Source organism: Taeniopygia guttata, chromosome 22 (assembly GCF_048771995.1).
Source record: "Taeniopygia guttata chromosome 22, bTaeGut7.mat, whole genome shotgun sequence".
Classification (NCBI taxonomy): Eukaryota; Metazoa; Chordata; class Aves; order Passeriformes; family Estrildidae; genus Taeniopygia; species Taeniopygia guttata.
Genome location: NC_133047.1, coordinates 2,974,758 through 2,997,222, shown reverse-complemented (window position 1 = coordinate 2,997,222; position 22,465 = coordinate 2,974,758). Strand labels below are relative to the sequence as shown.

The 22,465-nt window shown below is 42.5% G+C and overlaps 1 protein-coding gene across 10 annotated transcripts; it reads left to right on the top strand.

Annotated features, from left to right (window-relative positions):
- Nucleotides 1-29: 29 nt before the first annotated feature.
- LOC140680455 (uncharacterized) lies at nt 30-22,025 on the top strand. 10 transcript variants are annotated; one of them, XR_012051759.1, is made up of 6 exons: nt 30-162; nt 737-943; nt 4,707-4,739; nt 6,894-7,284; nt 12,664-20,128; nt 21,345-22,025. XR_012051759.1 is itself a non-coding variant. In XM_072917750.1 (4 exons), exons 1-4 carry the CDS (start codon nt 70-72, stop codon nt 5,809-5,811), a joined length of 255 nt encoding a protein of 84 aa, XP_072773851.1. In that variant the 5' UTR covers nt 30-69; the 3' UTR covers nt 5,812-6,158. The 10 variants fall into 10 exon arrangements, 2 of the variants coding, with proteins under 2 accessions (XP_072773851.1, XP_072773850.1); XR_012051758.1 differs by having other exon boundaries at nt 30-534; nt 624-943; XR_012051761.1 differs by lacking the exon at nt 737-943 and having other exon boundaries at nt 7,112-7,284.
- Nucleotides 22,026-22,465: the final 440 nt, after the last annotated feature.

Sequence of the window (22,465 nt, the reverse complement as noted above, 5' to 3'; positions counted from 1 at the left end):
GCGGGAGCGAGCCGCCCTCAGGAGGGCGGGCGGTGCCGCCATATCCCCGCCTGGCTCCTGGCAGCCCTCATGGCGGGGGTGCTGCTCCTTCAGCTCGGCAGCGATCGGCCGCCCTCAGCACAGCTCCACTCGCCCTTCAGCGCGGCATCAGTCACCCCCATGGTGAGGCTGTGCCCCTCATGGCGGGGCTACCGACCCTCGCTCAGCGCGGCCCCTGCTCTCCCTCATGGAGGTGTTACCGCCCCTCAGCCTGGCAGCGGTGGGCCGCCTTCACGGAGGGACTGCCGCCCCTCAGCGCGGCCCCTGCTCTCCCTCATGGAGGTGTTACCGCCCCTCAGCCTTCACGGAGGGACTGCCGCCCCTCAGCGCGGCCCCTGCCCTCCCTCATGGAGGTGTTACCGCCCCTCAGCCTTCATGGACGGACTGCCGCCCCTCAGCGCGGCCCTTGCCCTCCTTCATGGAGGTGTTACCGCCCCTCAGCCTTCACGGAGGGACTGCCGCCCCTCAGCGCGGCCCCTGCCCTCCCTCATGGAGGTGTTACCGCCCCTCAGCCTGGCAGCGGTGGGCCGCCTTCATGGAGGGACTGCCGCCCCTCAGCGCGGCCCCTGCCCTCCCTCATGGAGGGGCCACCGCCATCGCCCGCTCTTAGCCCCTCATGCTGCGGTGTCCGCCACCACCGCCCCCCGGACTTCCCTGCAGGAACAGCTTCCTCTCCCCTTCTTCCCCTCTCCCGCAGGCTCGCCCTTCGTGAAGCCGAATACACTGAGTTGGTTGGGAAGGACCCGCCAGGATCATGGATCCAGCTCCTGGCCCTGCAGAGATACCACAAAATCCCACTCTCTGCATCCCTGGGAGCGTTGTTCAAACGCTCCTGGAGCTCTGGCAGCCTTGGGCCGTGCCCGTTCCCTACAGGGTGAAGAACGTTTCGCTGATAATCCCTCAGGTTGTGCATCTTGGTTGTCTGTAATCCTTCAGGGAAGAATTTAAAGCAAGCAAAAAATGCAAACTCTGCTTTATTCCAGGACTTCTCATTCTGAGATGCTTCATCTTTTCTGGAAAGATTATTTTCAGGCTTCTGATTTCCTTCTCTTTGAGTTTCTCAGATCATCTCCCTTTACTTGTCCTTTGGTTTTGGTGTTTTCCCCCTCTCTTCCCTTTGCTCCCTCCTGCCATTTGCCCGTGCAGCAGGCACACATAACCTGTTTGCTTGCGCATTTTCCACCCCCTTGGATGCTTTCCACAATGTCCAGGGCTCGGTCTCTGATTTCACTCTGTTCTCATTGCTATTCCCTGCATACACCAGCCATGCTCCTGAGCCATTTTTAGCCTCCATCCACCTTTCACACTGACAGCCAGCAAGATCCACAAAGAAATGCTTTCAGCCGAGCCCAGCTTGGCTCAGCTCCTGCTGGCTTGGGAAGGATGGAGGCTCCTTTTTAGCTTGCTGGGTCCCAGTTACTGTCTCATCTGTAGTTAACTACAGGACTGGGATAATTAATTCAGTACAATCTATTTAAGATCTTGTGAAAGTCATCAGTTTCCCTTAAAAGATGTTTGTGCAAACATTTTCTTCTTGGGCTGGGTAGATCTTGCTAATCCAGATTTCACTTGGAGATTCATAAGCTCATCCTGCAAACCAAGCGCTGCCACAAACTTGAAATGTGACTTGGAACAAGCCTCCAAAACCATCCCATACACTGATTTCCTCATTTCCATCTCTAAACACCTAAGAGGATGCTTTTATAAATGAAAAGACCATTGAATTGCTTGTCAAGTCCAGCATGAAACAGTAGGAACTAAATACCCCAAATGAACACAAAAAGACAGACTGTCACCAGAAACCAACAACTGGCCCAAATTACAAGTTATTTTGGAATTCTGATTTGTCTCTGCATCCCTGATAAAAAAAAAAAATTGCACAGGCAAATAAATCAATCTTGGAAACAATAACACTTGAAAGAACGTTCAGCATATATGGGATATTCTAAAGAATTGCAACCTACCCAGGTTTGGAAATCTCTGTAACCAAGTGTTTTGCTTGGGTTGTTTCGAGAGCATCCCAAAAACCTAAAACCAAAACCACTGCAAGTTTGGAAACAATCACAACAAAGACAAACTCTCTGGTCCCAAGCATCCCAGTCCGCATTTCCCATAGCTCAAGAGCAAATTCACTCAATTCTACAAATTTGTGGCCGTGTTAACTTGATACCAAATTCAGCATGAAAGCTGGCATTCCTCTCTTTTCAGAATTCTTTAAATTCTGAATTTAATTAATAAATTAAATTAATTCTTTAAACATACTCTTTTCAACCTAAGCAGAATTGTCCTGCAACTGTTTAGCAGGAAAATTTGCAAATCTAGTCCAATTCATCCATTGTGTTTTGTATAATTACTGCAGAATTTGTACTCATAGCAGAATAAGCATTGGTTCAAGAACTTTTGTTGCTAAAAAAAATTTAAATAAGGCAAAGAGACCTGCAATTAGCTCTGTAATAGAAATTAATGAAGCTTTAGTAGAAAGCTTATAATTAAAATAAAAATTTATCTTAGAAAATATTTAATGTCATGGTGCTAGGAGAATGGATTGTAACTCAAACATTTCAGGTTTTTGTTGTGAACCAACAGCTACAGAAAATAGGAGCGTAATAAATAAATAACATTAAATTACAGCCACAGCAATTAGTGAGACATCTTGGGAGCCACAACCTTTGCCTGGGTGTTCACCTGCTTGCTGGTTCAGAGGTTCACACTATGAATGGTAGGTGCAAATTAGGCAGTGTGTGTTCCATAGCCCTGATTCAAAGCTTGTGAGCACACACTTGGATTTTTCTGGAGCTTGAGCATTTGTTGAGGTGCTCTGGGGAGATTGTAACTGTATGGTGTTAAATTTATACACAGCCTCCAACAGCACAAAGCTTTAATGGGCATTTATCTACTCCGATCATGCTTTAGTGACTAATTCTTACTCTACACAAAAACTCCTTCAGCTGAGGCTGAAGATGACCTCTGGGAAGTGGGAGGAACTTACAGGAACAAGGACTCAAAAAACAGCATTTCTGGATCTATTTGCTGTGATATTTGTCAGAAAACTGCATAAAGAGCAGTCGGTTCACAGCAGCCTAGACCAGGAGCTGTGGAAGTTAGAACAACCTAAAAATCAAAGTGTAACACATGATCAGCAACCAATAAAAATATATGATAATGTAAAATGACTGATCAAACAACTGAGGCTCCAAAAAGGAGCACTATCAACAACTCATTTTGTATCTGCTTTAGTTTTCCAGTAATTTGACCTGTTAGACAAGACTATAATGAATTACAACAATTCAGTTTAGAAATAAAGGGAGCAATTATCACCAGAATTATCATTGAGATTTAGTAATAGCTGAGCCATCTGAGTCCGTGTGCAGGTTAACATCAGGGCAGTGCAATTCCCTGCTCTCTGTACTTCATTCTGGTCAGCTTCAAGTGTCTCTCAGAGAGGTTTCATTGTGTTTTTGCAGAGGATTTCAGAGGATAAGAGCCTTAACTCCTAGAAAATGTTTATTAACGTTCGCCCCCCAATTCCAACTCTTAATTTCACATAAACAGCTATTATCAAACCAGCACTGAGCCACATCTTGGTGCTGCTGCAGGAAAGCTGAAGGAAATGTCAGGCAGACCCTGGTTCTGCAATGAGTCTCAGGGAAAATTACCTGTGGGACAAGTCCCAACCCATCCACTCTCCTCACCTACTGCTGTTTGTGTGCCAGCTGCCAGCCCAGGGCCTCTTCTATGGGCACACAGAATTTCATTTGCTTTTTCTGGCTTTACTCGACCTGATTTCACCTTAAACAAGTTCCATCTGCAAACCCCCAGCTGCCGGTGGCCACAATTTTTTGGCTAAAACCAAAGTGTAACAAAAAGTTTAAGCATTTCCAGTTCCTGCCACACTGTGTCCTAAACCTGAACACTATAAAGATATTTCTTGTGCTCTATATCACTGCAGCACTTTCAAAGTCACTGGGTTTTATTTTTGGAAAGGGAAGTGTTGAAATTAAAGTTTCTTACATGCCTGAGCATCTGTACTGTTGGGGAAATCATGGCATGCTTTGGGATGGAGGAGACCTTAATGACCATCTACATCCATGCCCTGGGCATAAAATATCTGATCAGTTACTGGGCTTATCAATGATAAAAAGTGGAAGAGGATAATACATACCTTTCAGTTCGCTTTGCAGCTGCCAGGAATATTTTAGAGATGCAGTTCCTAGAAAACTCAACCTAACAGCCATCCAATGGCTCTGGAATTGAGAAATTTTCAGATGATATTTTTCCAGGAGCTTTTAGCTCTTGATTCCAGGAAATGTGAAAATGTGATTAAAAAAAAAAAAAAAGAAATCAAAGGCATTATCTCTTTAAATCCATTGATAGTAACTTACCCTGAGTAGTAACACTATCACTCTAATGTTGCTCAAGTCATGTGTACAAAAGATGACATGTGCAGGTAACTACTATGATTAGTCATTCATTAACTTACTCCTTGGTTTAGGAATTAATTTACCTTTTGGTTTCATTTTTCATTAACAAGAGCACCATATTTTGAGGGTATTTCTAAAATGTTTCAAACTTATTTAAGCAAACAAGTATATAAATCAAAATTCAAGTATTTGCAGCTGAAACATTTGTTCTGAAATGTTCTTTTCTTGCTTTGCTTTGTCCCACAGTTCTTCTGGTACCAGATTCGCAAGGACCTGAAGGTAATGCCAGGAATGAACTGAGAGGGGAAGGAAGGGAGGCTGAAATAGCAGAATTAATTGTTCCATTCACATGGCTTTTCTGCTTGGGAATAAGTTCACATTGTAAACAGGAGAGAGGTGTGGTTTGCAGATAGGACAGGAAATCCTTAGTTCTAATCCTTGCTGTGTTGTTGGTTCCCTTGGAGACTTTCAGCAAATGCATTCTGTCCCTGGGTTTTTAATTGGAAATAAACTGGGGATGATAGCCCTTAACTAGCTCAGAGGAGCAGCTTTTCGCTTCCATAAACATTCATAACGTGTTTGAAACCAGCTCATGGCCCTCAGGCTTGAGATCAACTCATCTCCTGCCCTGAGGGTAACTCCTTACCCTGTCTGCTCCGAGGACCTTTGGGGCTGGAGTCACCCCGGGGCTGTGTTCCTCTCACTCCAGTGCAAAGGAGATGCTTCACTGGGGACAGAAGGAAATGTGACCTCCTGTTGTCTGCTGTGATTTTCTCTGCCATCCTCTGGGCCTAGTGCAGTCACATTTCTTACCTTTTTTGCCTTGGATTGCACACCTGTGAGTGAGGGTGTCTTAGGGGGAGACTCCAGTGAGGAAAGTGCCTTTGGAGGAGGGTCTGTGTCTGACCCTCCTCAGAAGCCTCAGCTCTGGCTGTGGAGTGTTTAGTGGTGTGGCAGTGCCCTGTCCCCTGGGGCCCCACACCCCAGAGGCAGCTGCCTGGCCAGAGCTGGGCCATGTCTGATGGGGAGGGTCCTGGAACCAGTGCTGGGAATCCTGCAGAAGCACAGAGCCTGCAGGTGTGACAGCCCTGCAGAGGATCTCTTTTTTTTTTTGGTGCAGATTCTCTGTATTGAGGTAAGTGATGGTGTAAATGATGAATCAGACTTACAGGCTTCTCATCCTGCTTTAGTTAGGGAGAACTGCAGTGACAGAGTGTGCTAATAGTAGCAGGAAAAGGCTGAAGTCCAAACTCCTGGAAAGTGTCCATACCTCAAGTTCCTCACTTTTGTTTCTCTCTCACTGCTTGCAGACACAATTTCAGACCTACTGAGCACACACAGCTTGTGCTAGTCCAGAGGAGTGACGGAAAAATCTCTAGAACTGAGTGACAATTTTCTTCCATCACATAATTAGAGGAGGAAAACTTGCTAAAGAGTGGTCTGTTACTTACCAAACCTTGTTGGCTTTTCACTTGACTGTAAACATTTTGAGTTGTCAAAACTTCTTTTGACTGTAAACATTTTGAGTTGTCAAATCTTCTTAACTGTTCCTGAAATTTAGACAACTTTCTCAGTGCTTGTATGTGACTACTGGTATTTTAAAAGGCATTTCATCCTTGCCCTGAAAAGCTTTATTAGCTAGGTTAAATCTGAAAGACAATGTTGAGAGCCTAAATAAACTTAGTCTTGTTTTGCCTATCATTTGTCCTGAGCCTGGTATGATAGCCTGAATTTAGCCATGAAGTTTTACATGTGTAGAACCCTATTCTCTTTTATTGCTGAGCTATAAGAATTGTAGAATCAAAGATTCATAGAATAGCCTGGGTTGCAAGGGACTTTAAAGATCATCCTATGCACCGCCTGCTATGAGGGATGGAAAGACAGAAAGTAAAAACTCCTTTACTGATACTTAACTATCAATTCATTCAAACTATTCTCGGGCAAACACAAGTGTGCAGAATGCCAAAATTAAGTATCCAGGGATCTTTGAAAAGAGCCATCCCTATAAACCAAGTGGAATTTAGAATGTGGTCACACAAGGACACGAAATCCAGCTGATAATGTCTAATAAGCGTTGCACTGAGCTGCAATAACCAGTCACAGAACATCTGCCCAGCTTGCTGCATGCAAAGAGAAATGAGTTCAGCTGAGCCACTAGTGCAAGGTGTAACTATTAAAAAGTGGTTCAGGTTGACTCTTTTTCACTTTGCTTAACAGCAGATGAGAATTTTCATGGAGTTCCAAGTGTTATTCCCAGCCTTGAGCTGGACCACTGGGTAAAGCTACATTTCTGCAGTCTCATTGTTTTTATTTTGTGGTCACTAAGATTAAAAGTAAACTTCTCCTATTCCCATTGCTTCAACCAACATGAGGCTTACATGGTCATGGTCTCTATCTCTATAGATAAATTCCTATTTCTCTGTTTTCACATAGGAACTTTTGATTCAATGATCAATTCCAATTAAGTTTTGTAGTAATGGATGTTCCAAGAATATTCAGCTGCTTACAGCTTCAAGAAAATGCAATTGAATTTTGCCTGTACAGAATATTTCGGCCTGGTAAACTCCAGAGAATATACACTGGAAGAGTGTTATTAAAAGGATTTTATCTGTGGAAAACACCTTAATCAAAGTTTGCATCCTTCTGGACAGGAGAGAATCCAACCACGAAGAATGTGTGTCGCTGAAGAATATGTGTCTTAGGGACCACACTTGCCAAGTCCTCCTGCTTCCCAAGCTGCTCATTTCTGCTTTTTGTGTAGTACCCTCTCCTCTTGGTGACATTGAATCCAAGGATGAATAACCCTGATGGACAAAACCACAAGGTTAGAATAAGTCAGTTTTCACATTCCATATTTTAACACAGTTGCAAGAAGTGATAAGAAAGTGGGTGGCAAATGAGAGCTGCTCTTTGAAAGTACAGAGATGTTCTCTAGAAAAATCTGAGCCACAAGAGAATGCACATAAATATTCAGTGACAGAAAATTACCCTCTACCCAAAAAGCAAAAGTATTTCTGGTTTGAGAGAAACTTCTTCTTTCCAAAACTGGACAAAGCTCAGAATATTTCTGAGAATTTGGAAGTTCCCTGGACTCTGCAGGGACTCTGGAAACCAAGAAGTTGATCAATTGTGTTCCTGGTGGTTATACAAGAAAGGCTTCAGGAACAATGAATCAGTTACAGGCAAAATGTGAAAGTTTAAGAACTTTCAGTGCTTCAAATTGGGTCTCAGCAAAACAGTGTTTGGTTTCTCAGACTGTGTTTGAGCAGCTCTTGTCAATATTGTGAGCACAATAGTGACTTTAATCAAGCACATTGACAGCAGCTATATTGTACCATACCTGGATGTTGCTAGTAAAGTCCAGGGTAAGGAAACAGGGTCTCCACACCTGGAGACAAAGCTAATTATAACATTTCATTTAAATAAAGGCTGTGATCTCAATGAAATGGTCTAAGATAAGAAGGGGAGGTACAGTGTTTTGGTTTTTTTTCTAGCAAGGGTTTCCCATACACAAGAGGGTCAATTTAAGTTCTTGTTTTGCTTAATTCTGCCCAAGTTCTTGAACTTAGTCTGTCACACTGGAAACCAGTGTCCTAGATAAATTTGTTGTTGGCCATCATCAGCAAAAGCTCAATCTCTTTTCTCTGTACTTTGCCAAGTAACAACAAAAGGGTTTTAAAAGGCCTTAGTTTTTCTACATTGTAGGAAAAAAGAGTACATTTCAAAGGCTGGAAAACTTCCCTTCCCAGCATAAAAATAAAATGTAAAACTTACAAAATCCTCCCTGCCTGCTCTTACCCAACACTATGGAAACAGGCAGATTCTTCAGGGATCCTCAGCAACAAAGTAGTTGTTGCAATCAAAACTTTGGTTTACTTGGACCCTCTAAAAATCAGGTCATTTTAAAAGTCAAGCATCTAAACCCCTCTTCATAGAAGGTTATTTGAACACATTAACCATAATTTCAGTTTAAAAACTTCTGTCCAGAGGAACCAGCCATTAGAGCCCTGACACTTTGCTTCTGCTCTCCTGCTCAAAAAGAGTCTTTTATCCCTTAAGTCACATACATATCTACTTTCATTTTCCTGTTTTCTCTATTTTTTTTTTTGGCCGTGTTTTTGCTCAGAGCTCCTCTTCTTGCATCAGCTGGGACATTGCATAATGAGGCAATTGTTTGCTTAAAGCACTATATTTCTATTGTTCTCTTGGAATAGTGAGGAGACAACTGGACTTTGGCTCTGCCACGAGAAACCAGAAGCTGCAGTGCTCATTTTGCAGCAGCCTGAAATAGATCCTTCTTCTGCCTGCTGCTCCTGCTGGTTTCCCTGTGCAATGCCAGCATCAGCAGAGCTGTTGCAAACAGCCTGGGTGTAGGACCAGTTTCATCCAGCATTGCCAAATGTGCAGCTCCCAAAGCCTGCCCACTCCTTCCCTCCCGAGCTGGTGGCGTGTTTGCCATCCTCATGGCTTCTGCTGAGTGCTCCAAATCAAATGGGGCTCCTCTGGAATGAGCACCTTACTTTTACTTTCCTGGGGATGGGTGGTTGTTTTACCAGGAGAGCCCTGTGAAATCTGAAATGTCTTAAATTGTGGATTCATTGCCACATTCCTCCAGAACTGGAATGGGACATAAAGAAGCAATAAATTGGAAAACACTATCCACAGGGCCCAACCTGACATCCCCAACTCTGCATGAACCTGAGGATGTTTATCCAGCACTACTCCCTGCATTTGGAAAAGAGCTTTTGGCCATGAGACAGCTCCAACTGAGAGCTCTGTGAGGAGCATTCCAATCCACCTAGGACTTCTGTTGACAGCAGTAATAAACTATCAAACCTTTGTTTTCCCAGTCTCTGATGTTTCCAGGACTCCTAAAGAGGGTACAGCGATGTGCACTGTTAAATATTGTTGTTCCCCATTTTGTTCTGATCCACATCAACAGAATAATCCAGGCGAGTCTTTTCACTTGCATCATGTCAAAAATCCCTCCAGAGTCGAATGTGAAGATAAAAACAGTTTGCTGGCCTTGGAAACAAGCTTTATGCCCTAGAAATCAGCAAACCAAATGATTCTGTCATGGTTTTAAGCTGAAACTGCCCTTTTTGCTTTCCAAATTTTAGTTGTATCTATTGTAGGATCTGCTTCATGTTCCACTGAAGTGCATCCACTTCTGGGGTAGGTTTGGAAATCTGTTTGGTGGAAAAGATCACAACATGGATCAAAAAGAAACTGATCCTATAGTTTTGTTTTATAGAAAGGAAGGGTAAGTCCTTCATTAGAAGATTGACAAGGAGCTTACATGATCTAGATTTTGTCCTCTGTTCTGTTTCATGTTTGTTGTGCCAGCTAAGCAAATAATCTAATTCCTTCCTTCCTCTTTTTTCTAAAAGAAGGAACAATAATGGCTTCTTTAGCTGGATCTATGCTTTTGGACATCTTACTGCACCTAGCTTTTAGGAGCCTGACTTCTTATTGCTACATGAATATCTAAAATTGCTATTTACTAAGAAAGACCTGAAAGTCTTTTGTATCTATGTGTAAAATAAATTCTGCATAAGATTTTCTGTGATCTCAGAAATATTACTAAAGAACGTGAGATGAAAACATCATAAAATGAAGGAAGTCAGGTTTAGGTGAAATATTGGGATGCAATTTTTGCTTGTGAGGGTGGTGGAGGGCTGGGATGGAATTCCAGAGAAGCTGTGGTTCTCACAGCCCTGGAAGTGTCCAAGGCCAGGTTGGATGGAGCTTGGGGCTGGGATAGTGGGAGGTGTCCCTGTCCATGACAGGGTCTAGCACAGGGTGGGATTTAAGGTTCCTTCCAGCCTAAACTATTCCACAATTCTGTGATTCTGTGTAAAACTGGGAAACTTAAGGCAGGGAACAATGACCCTTGGTGGAATGAGAATAATACCCTGAAAAAAATATACAGCTATAAAAATCTCTTCAAAAATACTAAACATGTGAAGGAAAATGAAGTCATCATCCCTTTAAACATATATATATAGAAGGGTTTTGGTTTTTTATTTCCCATTGGGAAGGTGTTGGGTTTCCAGGGCCGTGCCAAGCTCTAGGCCATGCTGCTGGATGCCCCTGGGCTGAGGGGACACTTGCTGGGTTATTTTTGGCCACATGAGTACATCACTCAATGCTGCCACTGTTTGCAGCTGTGACAAAGAGAGGTCTCTGTGTCATACAATTCGAGTGGATGCATGGAGGAGGGGAGAGGAAAATGAGGAAGACATGACCCAAACCACGCTTTGCTAACAGCGTTAATTCCTTGTTTAATTAAATAGTTAAATAAGTCCAGTCTGTGTAGTAGACAGAACATTTAATTGCAGGCTTGTTGCATTTTTTTCAATTTGTTTAAAGAAAACAAAAATCAATTTATCATCATCATTCCCCTGGATTTTGCTCACCTCCCGGAGCACTGATCTGATTGATGTAACAGTAACTGCTCCTTCTAGTAATAGTGGGTCGTGGCAGAAGAGATTCCCGTGGTTTAGGGAGATTATTCAGAGAATACTGGGAAAATGTACTAAAATAGGAATGGCAGCTTGTTTTGGGTCAGTTTTTAATACAAGGAATTTCAGTGTAATAGTTGAAGAGGGGAGTAGACTATGGACAAGTGCTTCTCTGGAGGAAGATGTTGGAGAATAATAAGAACAAACGAAAAATCAGATTTTTCTTAAGTTTTATGAATATCTAAAGAACAAATGCAAACTTCCTTTATTTTTTTCCTTTATTTTTAGGATCGGTTTATACTTTTGCCTTTTCCTCCTTATTTTTGGAGATGAAATCAGCCAGGAGAGGGGAGCAAAAGCATAAGTGGGTGTGGCAGCTGTGACACAGCAGCAGGGAGGTGCCAGGCAGCTTCCTCTGGGGCATTTCTGTACCAGTGTCCTAAAAAAGAGATGAGAAAGGGGAAGGAGGAATTCTGAATCACATGCACATCATGAAGCTGATTAAGCAGCTGAGGAAAATCAGCTTCTGGAGGCTTCTGCTCCTCCTGTGGGGGTGGTGGTGGAACTCTGAAAATTACCTTGTAAATGGGCCTCTGTTTTGGGGTAACCCCCTTATTCTGCCTCTGAAAGTAAAAACTGAATTTATTGATAACTACAGGCCTGTTAATAGCCATAAATTATCATTATTAAGCCTTGTTTGGCTGGAATTCCTTACCCTTCATTTCTATAAAACAAAACCACAGGATCAGTTTCTTTTTGATCCATGCTGTGATCTTTCCCACCAAACAGATTTCAAAACCTACCCCAGAAGTGGGTGCATTTCATAACTGGATTTTAAAATTCATCATCTAAGTTTGTATTGTAACCTGGCCTGGATGACAGCACTACAGAAATAAAGGAATTATTTCCTAGAAGGTTTTTCCCATAAGGGAGATTCCTGCCGATGCTGAAGCATCATCCTGCTCTTCTGGGTTTCTCCCTAAAATCCTGCAGTAATGCTGCCACCTATGGAAGATTCCCCAGCCCCGACCTTTGCAATCTGCCTGACGCGTTTCCAGCTGTGAAAACAGGATCTGAGTTTGCTCCCCTGATCTGCTGATAAAACCCTCTATTTTCTATCGGATATTTAATCCTGACACGAAGAGGCACAAATTCGCTTCCTCCCAAATAAATTCGTTTTGAAATTGAAATTGCCTCTGGAAATTGGCCCTTAAGACAATATTTTTGCTTGACAGCGGCAAGGTCAAGGTTCCAGTGCAAAATATCATTTTAAGTATTGTAAAAACACCACAAAGAGCTAGGCAGCATTTCCAGCTCCTTTTTTTTTAATTTTTTAATGATACAGCTGAGGAAGGTTTCAGGAAAAATTCCTTCTTCGGGGATATACATTAGCTTGCTGAATGTATATAATATATTTTCTATTATGTACATGATGGGGAAGTTCATGTGGTATTGGGGCCTTTTCTCTTAAATTTGCATCATTTTGGGTATCAAAATAGAAACCTGTCAGGAAATTTGCACATTAGGTCTGGGAAGAGGCCACATTTTTGGAGTTGGGAGAAAGGGGAATGTGCTTGACCACTGCTGCAGGTTCTACAGTCAAAAACAGTCTCTTGGCATTAGTGCCTGTTTTCCACACTGGGACTTAAAAGGCAAAAGTCAAGATGCTTAAAATATTCAAGAAATGTTGAAAGAAATGTTTAGCAAATGCTGAAAATATGTTTTGCTCTGCTTACCAGGTGCTGTGGAAACCAGCCCCAAAGGCTTGAGGTAAAGTCTGGCTGTGTAGGCACTGAAAGCTGGATCTAATCCAGAAGGAAATCTGCTTTATGCAGAACTGCTCTGGAGTGCTGGGGACAGCTCTTCCCTTTCCTTCTGTATGGAGCATCCCCTCAAGCTGTGCTGCCATTTGTGCTGGCTGGGACAAAAGCCTGGTGTGGAGGAAGGATTCTTATATACCAGCCTCTGTGGAACCTGCTTTAGATTGAAGCCATCATGTCTCAATAAATTCCACTGAGCAGGGCTGTAAAATTGGGCTCCTGCTCCAGTGACCTGCAGGGCGAGTTGCTATCCCAGAGAAACTGCCTGGTGGAAATGATCTCGTGCTTGAAACAGGCAGCTTGTCCAAAACAGCCAAAAGACATGCTTCAAATTCATCAGAGAGGCTCTGATGGCTAACTCCCAAGACAGACAGTAATTTGTGTGTGGTTTGTTTGGGTTTGGGGGATTTTTCTAAGGCCAGCAGCTGTCCATGTGTTCCCTTATCTTTCCAGGTGATGTCTGACTTGCAGGTGGTGGCACCAGGGTACTGTGACAAGGAGAAATCAGGCTTGAGGTTAAAATATACCCAGTTTGGTGAGGATTGACATTTGTGGTGCTGCTTCTCTGACTCTGCTGCCACTGTTAAAGTAATTCCATCGTTATGGAGTCATTCTCCTGTGTGGGCCTGGGCCACATGGTAGGAAGTGTTCCATCCTCATGGAGAGCAGACAGTACTGATAATCCGTAATTCCAAGCAGTAAAATAGTGGCAGGATACTGAGTTTCTGCTCTGAACATGAAGAGCAAGCAAACATTTCTATGAAGTGTCACTTGGGAAGCAAAATGTGTACCTGAACTGCTCAAAATGGTGAGTGACAAGACTTTATGGGAATCAGTTTGACCTCAAGATGCTGTAAGGAAAAAGAAAAGTTTGGATGGGAAAGCTGTTGGAATAGAATATGATTCAGAAGAGAGAAGAGGAATCTGTGCTGGAATAACAGTATAAAAAAGGCCTTTTTTCTGGGTTACATGAATGGGAGGTGTTGTGCTCACTGAGTGTAGCTTTGTGTTGAGAACAGGTATTAATTTGTACTAATAATGGCTAAATAATCACATTTCATTAAATTGCATCAGTGGCACCATGCTAGAGCTGTTCAGCAGGGGAGTTTGAGCAAAGTTCCTCAAAAGAGAACAGCTAACAGCTTTAGGATGGGTCGCTGTTGAAGACATTGGAATTGGCGTGTTGCTGTGCAGACCACAAGGTGGTGGCATTGCCCAGGTAAATGGTGCATGAAATATCATGATTTTAATATTTCTGTGTGTTTGAACTGCAGGTTTGGGGTTTTTTTTGCCAGCATTATTATGGGAAAGGATATACCATTTTAAATATTTGACTCTGTTTCATAATTAATCAGGAATGTAAAATGCTTTTTTGATGGTAGGACTTATTTTCTCTTTCAGAACATTTCCTTCTGCTTTCCCCAATACTAAGCAATTTGAATGACATTTAGCTGTGCTACAAAGGGACTGGGTGCAGTTATGCTCTGAAAGGCAGTTCTGGAAAGTGGGAGAGTAGGGCTGAGTTCTTTTCTTCCTGTATTATTTCAAGCAACTGGCTTAAATTTCATAGACCCCGGTTTCTGATCTGTAAATTGGGAATGTACCTCTCCTCCTTCTGTTCTTCATGTCACGTGCAGGTGCTGCCTCCCTCACTAGCACCTTCTCCTTCCTTGAGTATTTAAAGTGTAATCCTTGCAGAATCAAGAGGTACAGCACCAAAACATCTTTCATTTGGTTGTTGCTCATAAATTTGCACAAATGAGTTGAGTGTTGGGGGCTCAGTGCTAGGAGCAGCTCGTGTTAAGGGGGCACTGAGCTCAATTCCTGGACCTGTGCACTTGAAACGTGAATAAACCTCTACACTCCCACCTTAATAATATTTTATAGATCTGAATTTTGTCTTTCTACCTGAATTTCCTGGCTTGGGCTGTTGGAAAGGGATGTGCTGCCCCTGTGGCCATGTTGGCAGTGTTCCCCATGTTTATGGTACTACTAAGGGGGATCAATTTAGGCTCTTGGTTCAGCTACACTGCCTCCTCCTGCTGGTCCCTAATCCATCCTTTTCCAAACTCTTTCGATGGCCTCTTTAAGGGCCTTTCCCCAGTGCTGTCAGAGCTGCTAACAGCCTTATCAGCCTGTTTACCATCACCTTTCAGCTCATCCCTTCCTCCTGCAGCATCTTTCAGTGCCTGAGCAGAAAGCTGCTTTCTCTTCAGAGAAACTCTTCAGACTTCGCAAAGTTTCAAAGAAGATTGGTGATCTTCTCCCTTTCCTTTTCTAGGAATTCTCTGGATCTGAAGGTGAGTTTTGTAGTAGGATATGAGGGAAATGCAGATCAGAATTCATCTGCTTTGTTCTGAAAATCTTTAAACTTTGTTACATGGATTAAATAATAAAACAGTGATTTTATATATTTTAGATATTTTGTATTTGGCTTCTGTCAACTGAATGGAATACTGCTTTTATACTAACTGCTCTTTTTACTTCCTCTAGCCTGTATTTCTTGAGTTGCACACAGATTCTGAACTCCTGGATATTTAGAGTTTCTGGGCCACATTGCACAACACAAGAGAATTTAGGTCTGGTGCTGGGGGTTTTGCTGTGGCAAAGGACAAGGCTGAGGCGTGTTGTGCAGTCAGGGATCCAAGTGCAGCTTTGCTGTTGCTGAAACTGAGGGTGAAGCTTCACCAGCCCATCAGCTCCCTGATTCTCACCCGTTGTACTCATGAACAACAAATGTACCCAAGACCTGGGCACAGGAAATCAGTGCAGGTGTTAAAACACCTCAGATTAACAAATATTTAGTTCCTATCTTACCAAATAATTAGGCCAGGTGTAAAACAGGAGTTCTGCAAACTATTAAGGCTTGTAAATCATATTTCCTGTTTTACAAACAGTGTAGAGGTGGAAGCCTTCCATTGAGAGAACACTTTACCCATAGCTGAAGTTTTACCTGTAGTAGCAAGCTAAACTTTACAATTTTATATTAGAGGTGTACATATGTTATACATGCATACCATGAATATGTAAGAGTGTGTGAGTGCAGTAAATTCAAGTTTTTAGATGATGCTGTCGATCCAAGTGAATGTCCTTGGTTCATTTAACCAATCCTTTGTGGAAAGGCAGAGGTTGTTTTGTTCCCAGCCCACAAGGATGTTCCCTAAAACAGATGTTTGTGGTTTGGTACTTCTTCAATGTTGTTATTTTGCAGGGTATGTGGCAAATGTGCCAATAATTGAGCCCTGGGGACATATTTGCATGTGTCCATGGATGATGGCATTGTCCCAGGATTCAGGAGCTCCTGAAATCCAGTCCCAGCAGCATTTACCTACAGCAGGGCTTGGTGTTCACTGAAATGGGGTTTGTCAACTTGGATCTGAATAATGAGGAAACAACCCATCTGACTCTTACTGGATTATATAATTTTATTGAAACTACAGTGGTCAACAAAACCAGGGAAAAAGAACCAAGAACTGAAAACCTAAGAGAAAATAGGAAGAATTTAACTGTGTCAGTTCTCCCAAAAACGATCTCCCAAACTGGACTAGTCACTGAAGAAAACTCCTTTCTTTTATAGTTTGGAGATTAGAAGTGTTTCTTAATATGATTTATTAGTTAATACAAAGTATTTTGCCTGATTGGTAATGCTGCTTATCCTAGCTGATAAAAAAAAAAAAAAAAAAAAAAAAAGAAAAAAGAATAGCAGTGGAAATGGTAGAATGTGCTTTTTTGCTTTAAAATGCAGGTTGTTACCACTTGGCCAAATCTACTTAAGCTGAATGCTATGCAGGACTAACAATGCCCAGAAAAATTCTCCTTTTTTACTTATTTCATCCCGTAGTCTTATTTCTTCTCACTCTTGAGTCCTCTTTGGAGCCCTTTTCAAATTCCAGTGAACAGCTTAGCACTGAGGAGCTCTGGATTCTTGGTTTGAGCCTTCATGTGCTGCTTGGACAAAGGATGATAATAAAGGTAGGCATTTTTTCATTGGCTTCCCAACCTATTTTCTTGTTTGGAGCTTTGGCAGCTGAATATGTGAATAATAACAATTTCCTTATTAATTGGAAATATAAATTAAAAATTGGGGCAGGTATGTGTGAAACACAAATTTCTTTCTTTCTGTTTTTTGGGGGTGTTTTTAAAAAATGAAACTATAATACATTTTCTCTCTGTTTTCTCACTGGAAACCAGTAAGACCATGTAATTCCTTAATGGCCACTGGTCCTAGGCTGGAGTAGGAAGTGGTGGCTGGCTGTGGCAGCTGGCAGGGAGCCAAAGCAAAGTTTGGAGCTGTTTAATACCTGCCAAGGCCTTTTATTGCCTGTAGGCTCTGTCACCATTAACATTATTCATATTCTGCACCAGGAAAAATCAGATGCCATAAAGAACCCCGTGGGATGGCTTTCCCCTCTGGAAATGTGCTGTGCTATTCTCCAGCCTGGGCTTCCCTGCCTGCTCACCTTGAAGTCAGTGGAGCAAATCTGCGGTCTGGAGATGCCTGTGCACAGCTCAGGACAAAATCCAATATTGGGAGTTTTATCCTGGAGTGCAAAACGTGAGCATCTCAAATTTTGTAGCTCAAATATTGTGGGATCTTGGGGCTCAAGCCCTTTGAACACCAAGTGCTTTCTAGGTTTGAGGCAATGCCCATATCCAGGGCTGTCCCTGCTCCTCTTTCCTTCTGTCCTGTGGGTACTTGGACACTGCTCTGACCACACAGGACTGCAGTGAATGGGAAAGTCAATGAGCATCAATCCTTTAGTTGTTTGTTAATGATATTGTGTCAGCCTAAGTATTCTGAGGTTGTGTTTTCTCTTCCTGGCTTCGCTGTCTGTGCCTCTGCCCCATCTTCATTCCCCTCATTGTTTCTTCTGAAGTTTGGCTTGTGAGCAGTGCAGTGAAGGAGCTTTATCTCACCTGGGTCAGACCTTGGGTACTAGGATAGTATAAAAGCACAAAGTCAGTTAAAATCATGATAAATTTGTGCTTTGGCTCCAAAGTGAGGTATCAGTGGAAGCAAAGGGCAGATTGAAAATCTTAAAGGTTTGTGACATGACTTAAAGATGTGTGACAGGCATTTGACCAAGCAAATTGCTCAATCCATCCACAGCAATGGTCACTGAACACTTTTCTGATGCTCACATGCCTCAGGATGATGCTGAGGACAAAAAATAACCTCGGCTGATTCCAAGTCCTCAGGACATCAGTGATAAAAAAACAGAGGAGCAAATTCAGAGGGTTTCAGAGCACCCTGAGCAGACACAGCTTTGTGGTCCACATTAATTCTTTGGCCTTAGGGAAGGAAAACGACCTCTGTTGTTCATGTTCAGAGCATCTGAAGGCTGGAATATGTTGAAGCATATAGCACATAATTTCCTTTCTTCCATTCACAGTCTGCAGCAAGATCAGTCCTGGTAAGAACAAGTTCCAGCTTTCATTTGAAGATATTTCTGCAGCCATTTCTGTCTAGCAAGCAGATCTTTCTCTTGAAATTCAGAAATAGAATCATATTATTTAGTAAAATGTATTATTTTTACTCACCTAACTGATGAAAAGGTAATGGTTTACAACCAGGCTGATCAAATTCTTTTAAGTGTCAAAACTGTTTAGGTGTGAGAAACTTTAAAAGCATTGCTGTTTAGCCTGTTAAAATCAGTGATGAAAGAAATGGTTCAAATGGTAAACTGTAATTAAATAGTGCAGAAGGCCTAAAACTCTGGGAAGGTTTCTTACCTTCTGAAAGAGAATATTTAGACTATCCTAGATTCTGATGAGTTAAATTTTGAGCTTTTGTTTTTGGCATTTTTACTGGTTATGGGAAGGAAACATGGAAAGATCTGACGAGAGGAGCAGGTATCACATAAAATCAGCTTCCCTGCTTCTGATACAGGTGCAAATCTTCTCAGGATCAGAATCTGGCTGTGTAATTTGGCAGCTTTTGACATACAATGTACTGGGGCAGAAATCCTCTTGGCTTTCTGGAGTGAGGTGTGTTAATAGTTCTGTTCCACCAAATAACCTGAAGTTTTTTTGTTTAATGTGCTTCAAAGAGGAGCTGAGCTGTCTCACCATGGTTTTAAAGCTCTAATTGTAGAATATTGGGCTTTTAAAAGCCTCTTTCTTGTAGCTTATGGAAAGAATGTAGGAATAGTTTAGATTTGATTTTTTGGGTGTATTTTATTTTAGCTTCTATTACCAGATGCTTTAAAAGAGGCACAGGACAATTTACAAGAGGCAAGTGTTAGGATTTTTGACCATCCAAGTGATTTTCCTAATCCTAATGTGCCCCACCTTTTCTATTAATCAAGGGCAAAACTGGCAAATTTAGAATTAAACACAATTTTCATATTTCTGCTACAATACCAGTTTGCATCAAAGTAGTTTTACATCCTTGTCACTCAAGAGTATTCTAGTTTAAATATTAGGTTGTACTTAATGGAAAAACTACAGAAATCTGCAATTCTTATATTCTCAAATACTTTTTAAAAGAAGGGTTTTTGTCTAGCAAGTCGCTTAAGGTTTGCTGATTTTTGAGCTGGTCAAGTGTCCCTGTGGTATCACTGAGAGTGACTATTGATGTAATTAAAGTGAGACACCTGTTTAAGGCAGAGCTGCATTCAGTGGAGTCAAGAAATCAAAATTAGGCCCTCACTATGCAGATGTTTGAGCATGATGTTGAGCATGTCTGTATTGTCAAGTAATTCATGTAAGACCACTTGAGTGACTATAGTAGGTTAAGTGCCACTATAATAATGTTTGCAATTCTGGGGACCACTTTTATTTAGTTCATATGTTAATGAATTTATTGAATTCTGATCTTCAGTGTGTCTGCATTTATCCAGTTGCTTGTGGAGACTCTGTTTGACAGCTGGGGTTGGATCCTAAGCACACACCTGGAACTAAAAAGGCTGTGATAACCTAAACTCCTTCCTGGTGAATATTTCAGATAGTTTACACAAAAAGACATATTGAAAAGTTTATTTTGATTGCTTTCTGTAAAGCAATCAAAACGAGAGAGACGATCCCAGCACAAATATACACCCGCTTCAAGTATTTTTTCTGAGTGTGGTTGTTGCTTCAAACCTCCATGTGGTTACAAAAACAAACTTCAGTGCTACGACTCCTCAAATCTGCATTGTAAAATAAAATGGAACATACACTCCCCACAGTAAAATATTATTTGCTAACGTGTTCCAAAACTATGCTAGGCAAAAGGCAGTAAAAGTATCTTTTAAAATAAAATAAAAAAAAAGTTGGATATAAAATGTAGCAGATGTGTTTTTCTGTTCTGGTGAAAAGAAAAACACCTACTTATTGGGCTGAACAGGATACTCAGAAGTGGATCTGATGGATACAATATTTTCTCTCTTTTGGGACGGCTGAGGTGGGGACGACGTTATTAAATGTTTACTTATGCATTTGTAAGTTTGAAAGCATTCCTTTGTTCGCTGCCTATAAATAGGATTGGTGAAATCTCTGCAAGTGGCAGTTTGGGAGGGCTGATGAGTGTGGAGAGCTGCCCCCAGTAAATAGTGCCTTTATGGTGCCTGAGGGAAGGGGAGAGAAAGAGGCAGAGACCAGGTAGGGTTCACAATTTTACAGCTCTAAACCCAAGTTTCTGCTTATTCACTGATGGCGTGGGGGATCTATTGTTTCATACTTGGAGGTTCAACTTTTTCTAGCAATCAGATGGAGAGTTCTCTTCTGAGAAATGTGTTAATTGTATAAAACTATGTTTATAATAAATATGATGGAAAGCAACATTTTAGACCCTGTTTAGCAGTTTTCACAGTTAAGAACTCAAGCTGCTTTCAGGATTTAGTTGCACCCACCAGAACTACTTTAAACCTCCCCTGTTAAGAAGCATTTTTTTCATTTTGTATGTTTTTATTTTAGCTAAATGGAAAGTCTTGTAAGTCCAGAGTAGTTCTTGCATCAGTTGGAGCAGTTTTCTATCTGGTTCTGTAGGCAGTGCTCTGACTGCCCTCCTCACACTCATTCCACAGCTTAGGGCTCAGCCTGCTCCTGGTTTTTGTAGCCACATTTCTATTGCAAGCCACAAGCTATCCCGTGCAAGTAAATATTTTGTTTATGCTGATGTTTGGCACCTGAAAATTGTTTTCGGGGACTTCTTTGTTTGTTGAATACCGTTCCTATATTGCCAAAAGTGCAATTGACATGTGCTTGAATGCATGACTCAGAACCTGAAGCTGTTACCAGCTTAAAAAAACATTCCTAAAAGGCACATTTATTTTTCTGGTACAGGTGTACTGGAAAAATGAACCTTCCAGTGAGATTAGTGGATAAAGAAGGAAATATATTAGTTGTCCTTCTCCGTTCTGACATTCATAATTTTAACCTACAATTCATTCCCTTGAGGCACCTGAAGGTTGGTGAATTCTCACAAATGACTAGGAACAAGAATTAAATATTTCCTTCTAAGTGTGTAATCTTTAGACTTAGTTAAACTTTTTTTTTTTTTTTTTTTTTTTGGCTGACATTCTCCCCTTAAACGTCAGAGGAAACAATAGTAGTTTAAGATTATGCTTTTAAATGAGCTAAATATTATCTTCTATCCATCTTTCTTCCTGTGGGAGTAGCTGAGATGTGCCGAGGAGTGAAAGTTGACTCCGGTGTATGAAGCGACGCTGTTAAAAACCTGCTAACAAAGACGAGCATCTCTTTTTACCACGTCAGACCTGCCTCACCTGTCATTTTGACCCCTGCATGTGGAAACGAGCGCGGCAATCTGCAGGGGAATAACTCTTCCTGCAGAAGGAAATGATCAGCGCTCACCGAACCAGTTGCTTTCCACCCTCTCCCCCCTCCCGCCCCACGCTGTCTCTTTTAGTCCGAGGGAGAAAATCGCTGGAAGCGATTCTCAGGATGAAACCCGCTGGCTGGAAAGCTGTGGGGATTGGGGGGCGGCCGGGAGGGACCGGAGAAGTGCCCGGCCCGAGCCCTTCCCCTCACACCGCCCGGGGAGCCGCGGGCTCGGAGCCGCTCCCGCATCTCTCGCTCCGGAGCCCCTTCCCGACCTTCGGCTCCCGTTTGAGGCCGTGGCTGTGTTATTGGATTTACGGCACGGCAGATGCTCTGCCGGGCTCTCCCCTGCCTTTACCGGGCTCTGGGAGGTTGTTCCGGAGTTGTTTTCCCCGCCGGAGTTCCGCGGTGCCCTTTACCTGCCGGTGGATACGACTCCCCGAGCCGAACTGCGGAAACCTCTAAAGTGTAAATGCAGATTTCTCGGCGGTCGCACGGGTATAAACATTGGTTGGTTTTGTGGTTTTTTTGGTTTGTTTTTTGTTTTTTTTTCCCTTTTTTTCCTGAGTGAATTTGCTTCAGAAGAGTCTGAGTTTTTCGCTTGGTTTAAATACACTTTGGGCTTGAAATGGGGAGTCAAGGTCAGCAGCCTGTAATTTCAGAACTATTCAAGGATGATTCCTGTGCTCTTGCAGCCTATCTTAAAGGCGAGAAACTTGCTTGGGGGACCAAATTGTGTCCCCGAAAGCGCTTCCCCTGCCTGGAGCGCTGCAGCTCCCCCACAGCCCAGGCTCCCGCGGGGCCGGGAGGGGACGATGCTCCTGCATCTGTGCCTCGAGTGCCAAATTCTGGTGGCAGCTGTTTGGGGCGAAGGGAGCGCTTCTCCCCTGACCTGTGTGGTGCCCTCTGACCCTCCACGAATCCCTAAAAGCGGGGGTCCCCCGGGGCCACGGCACAC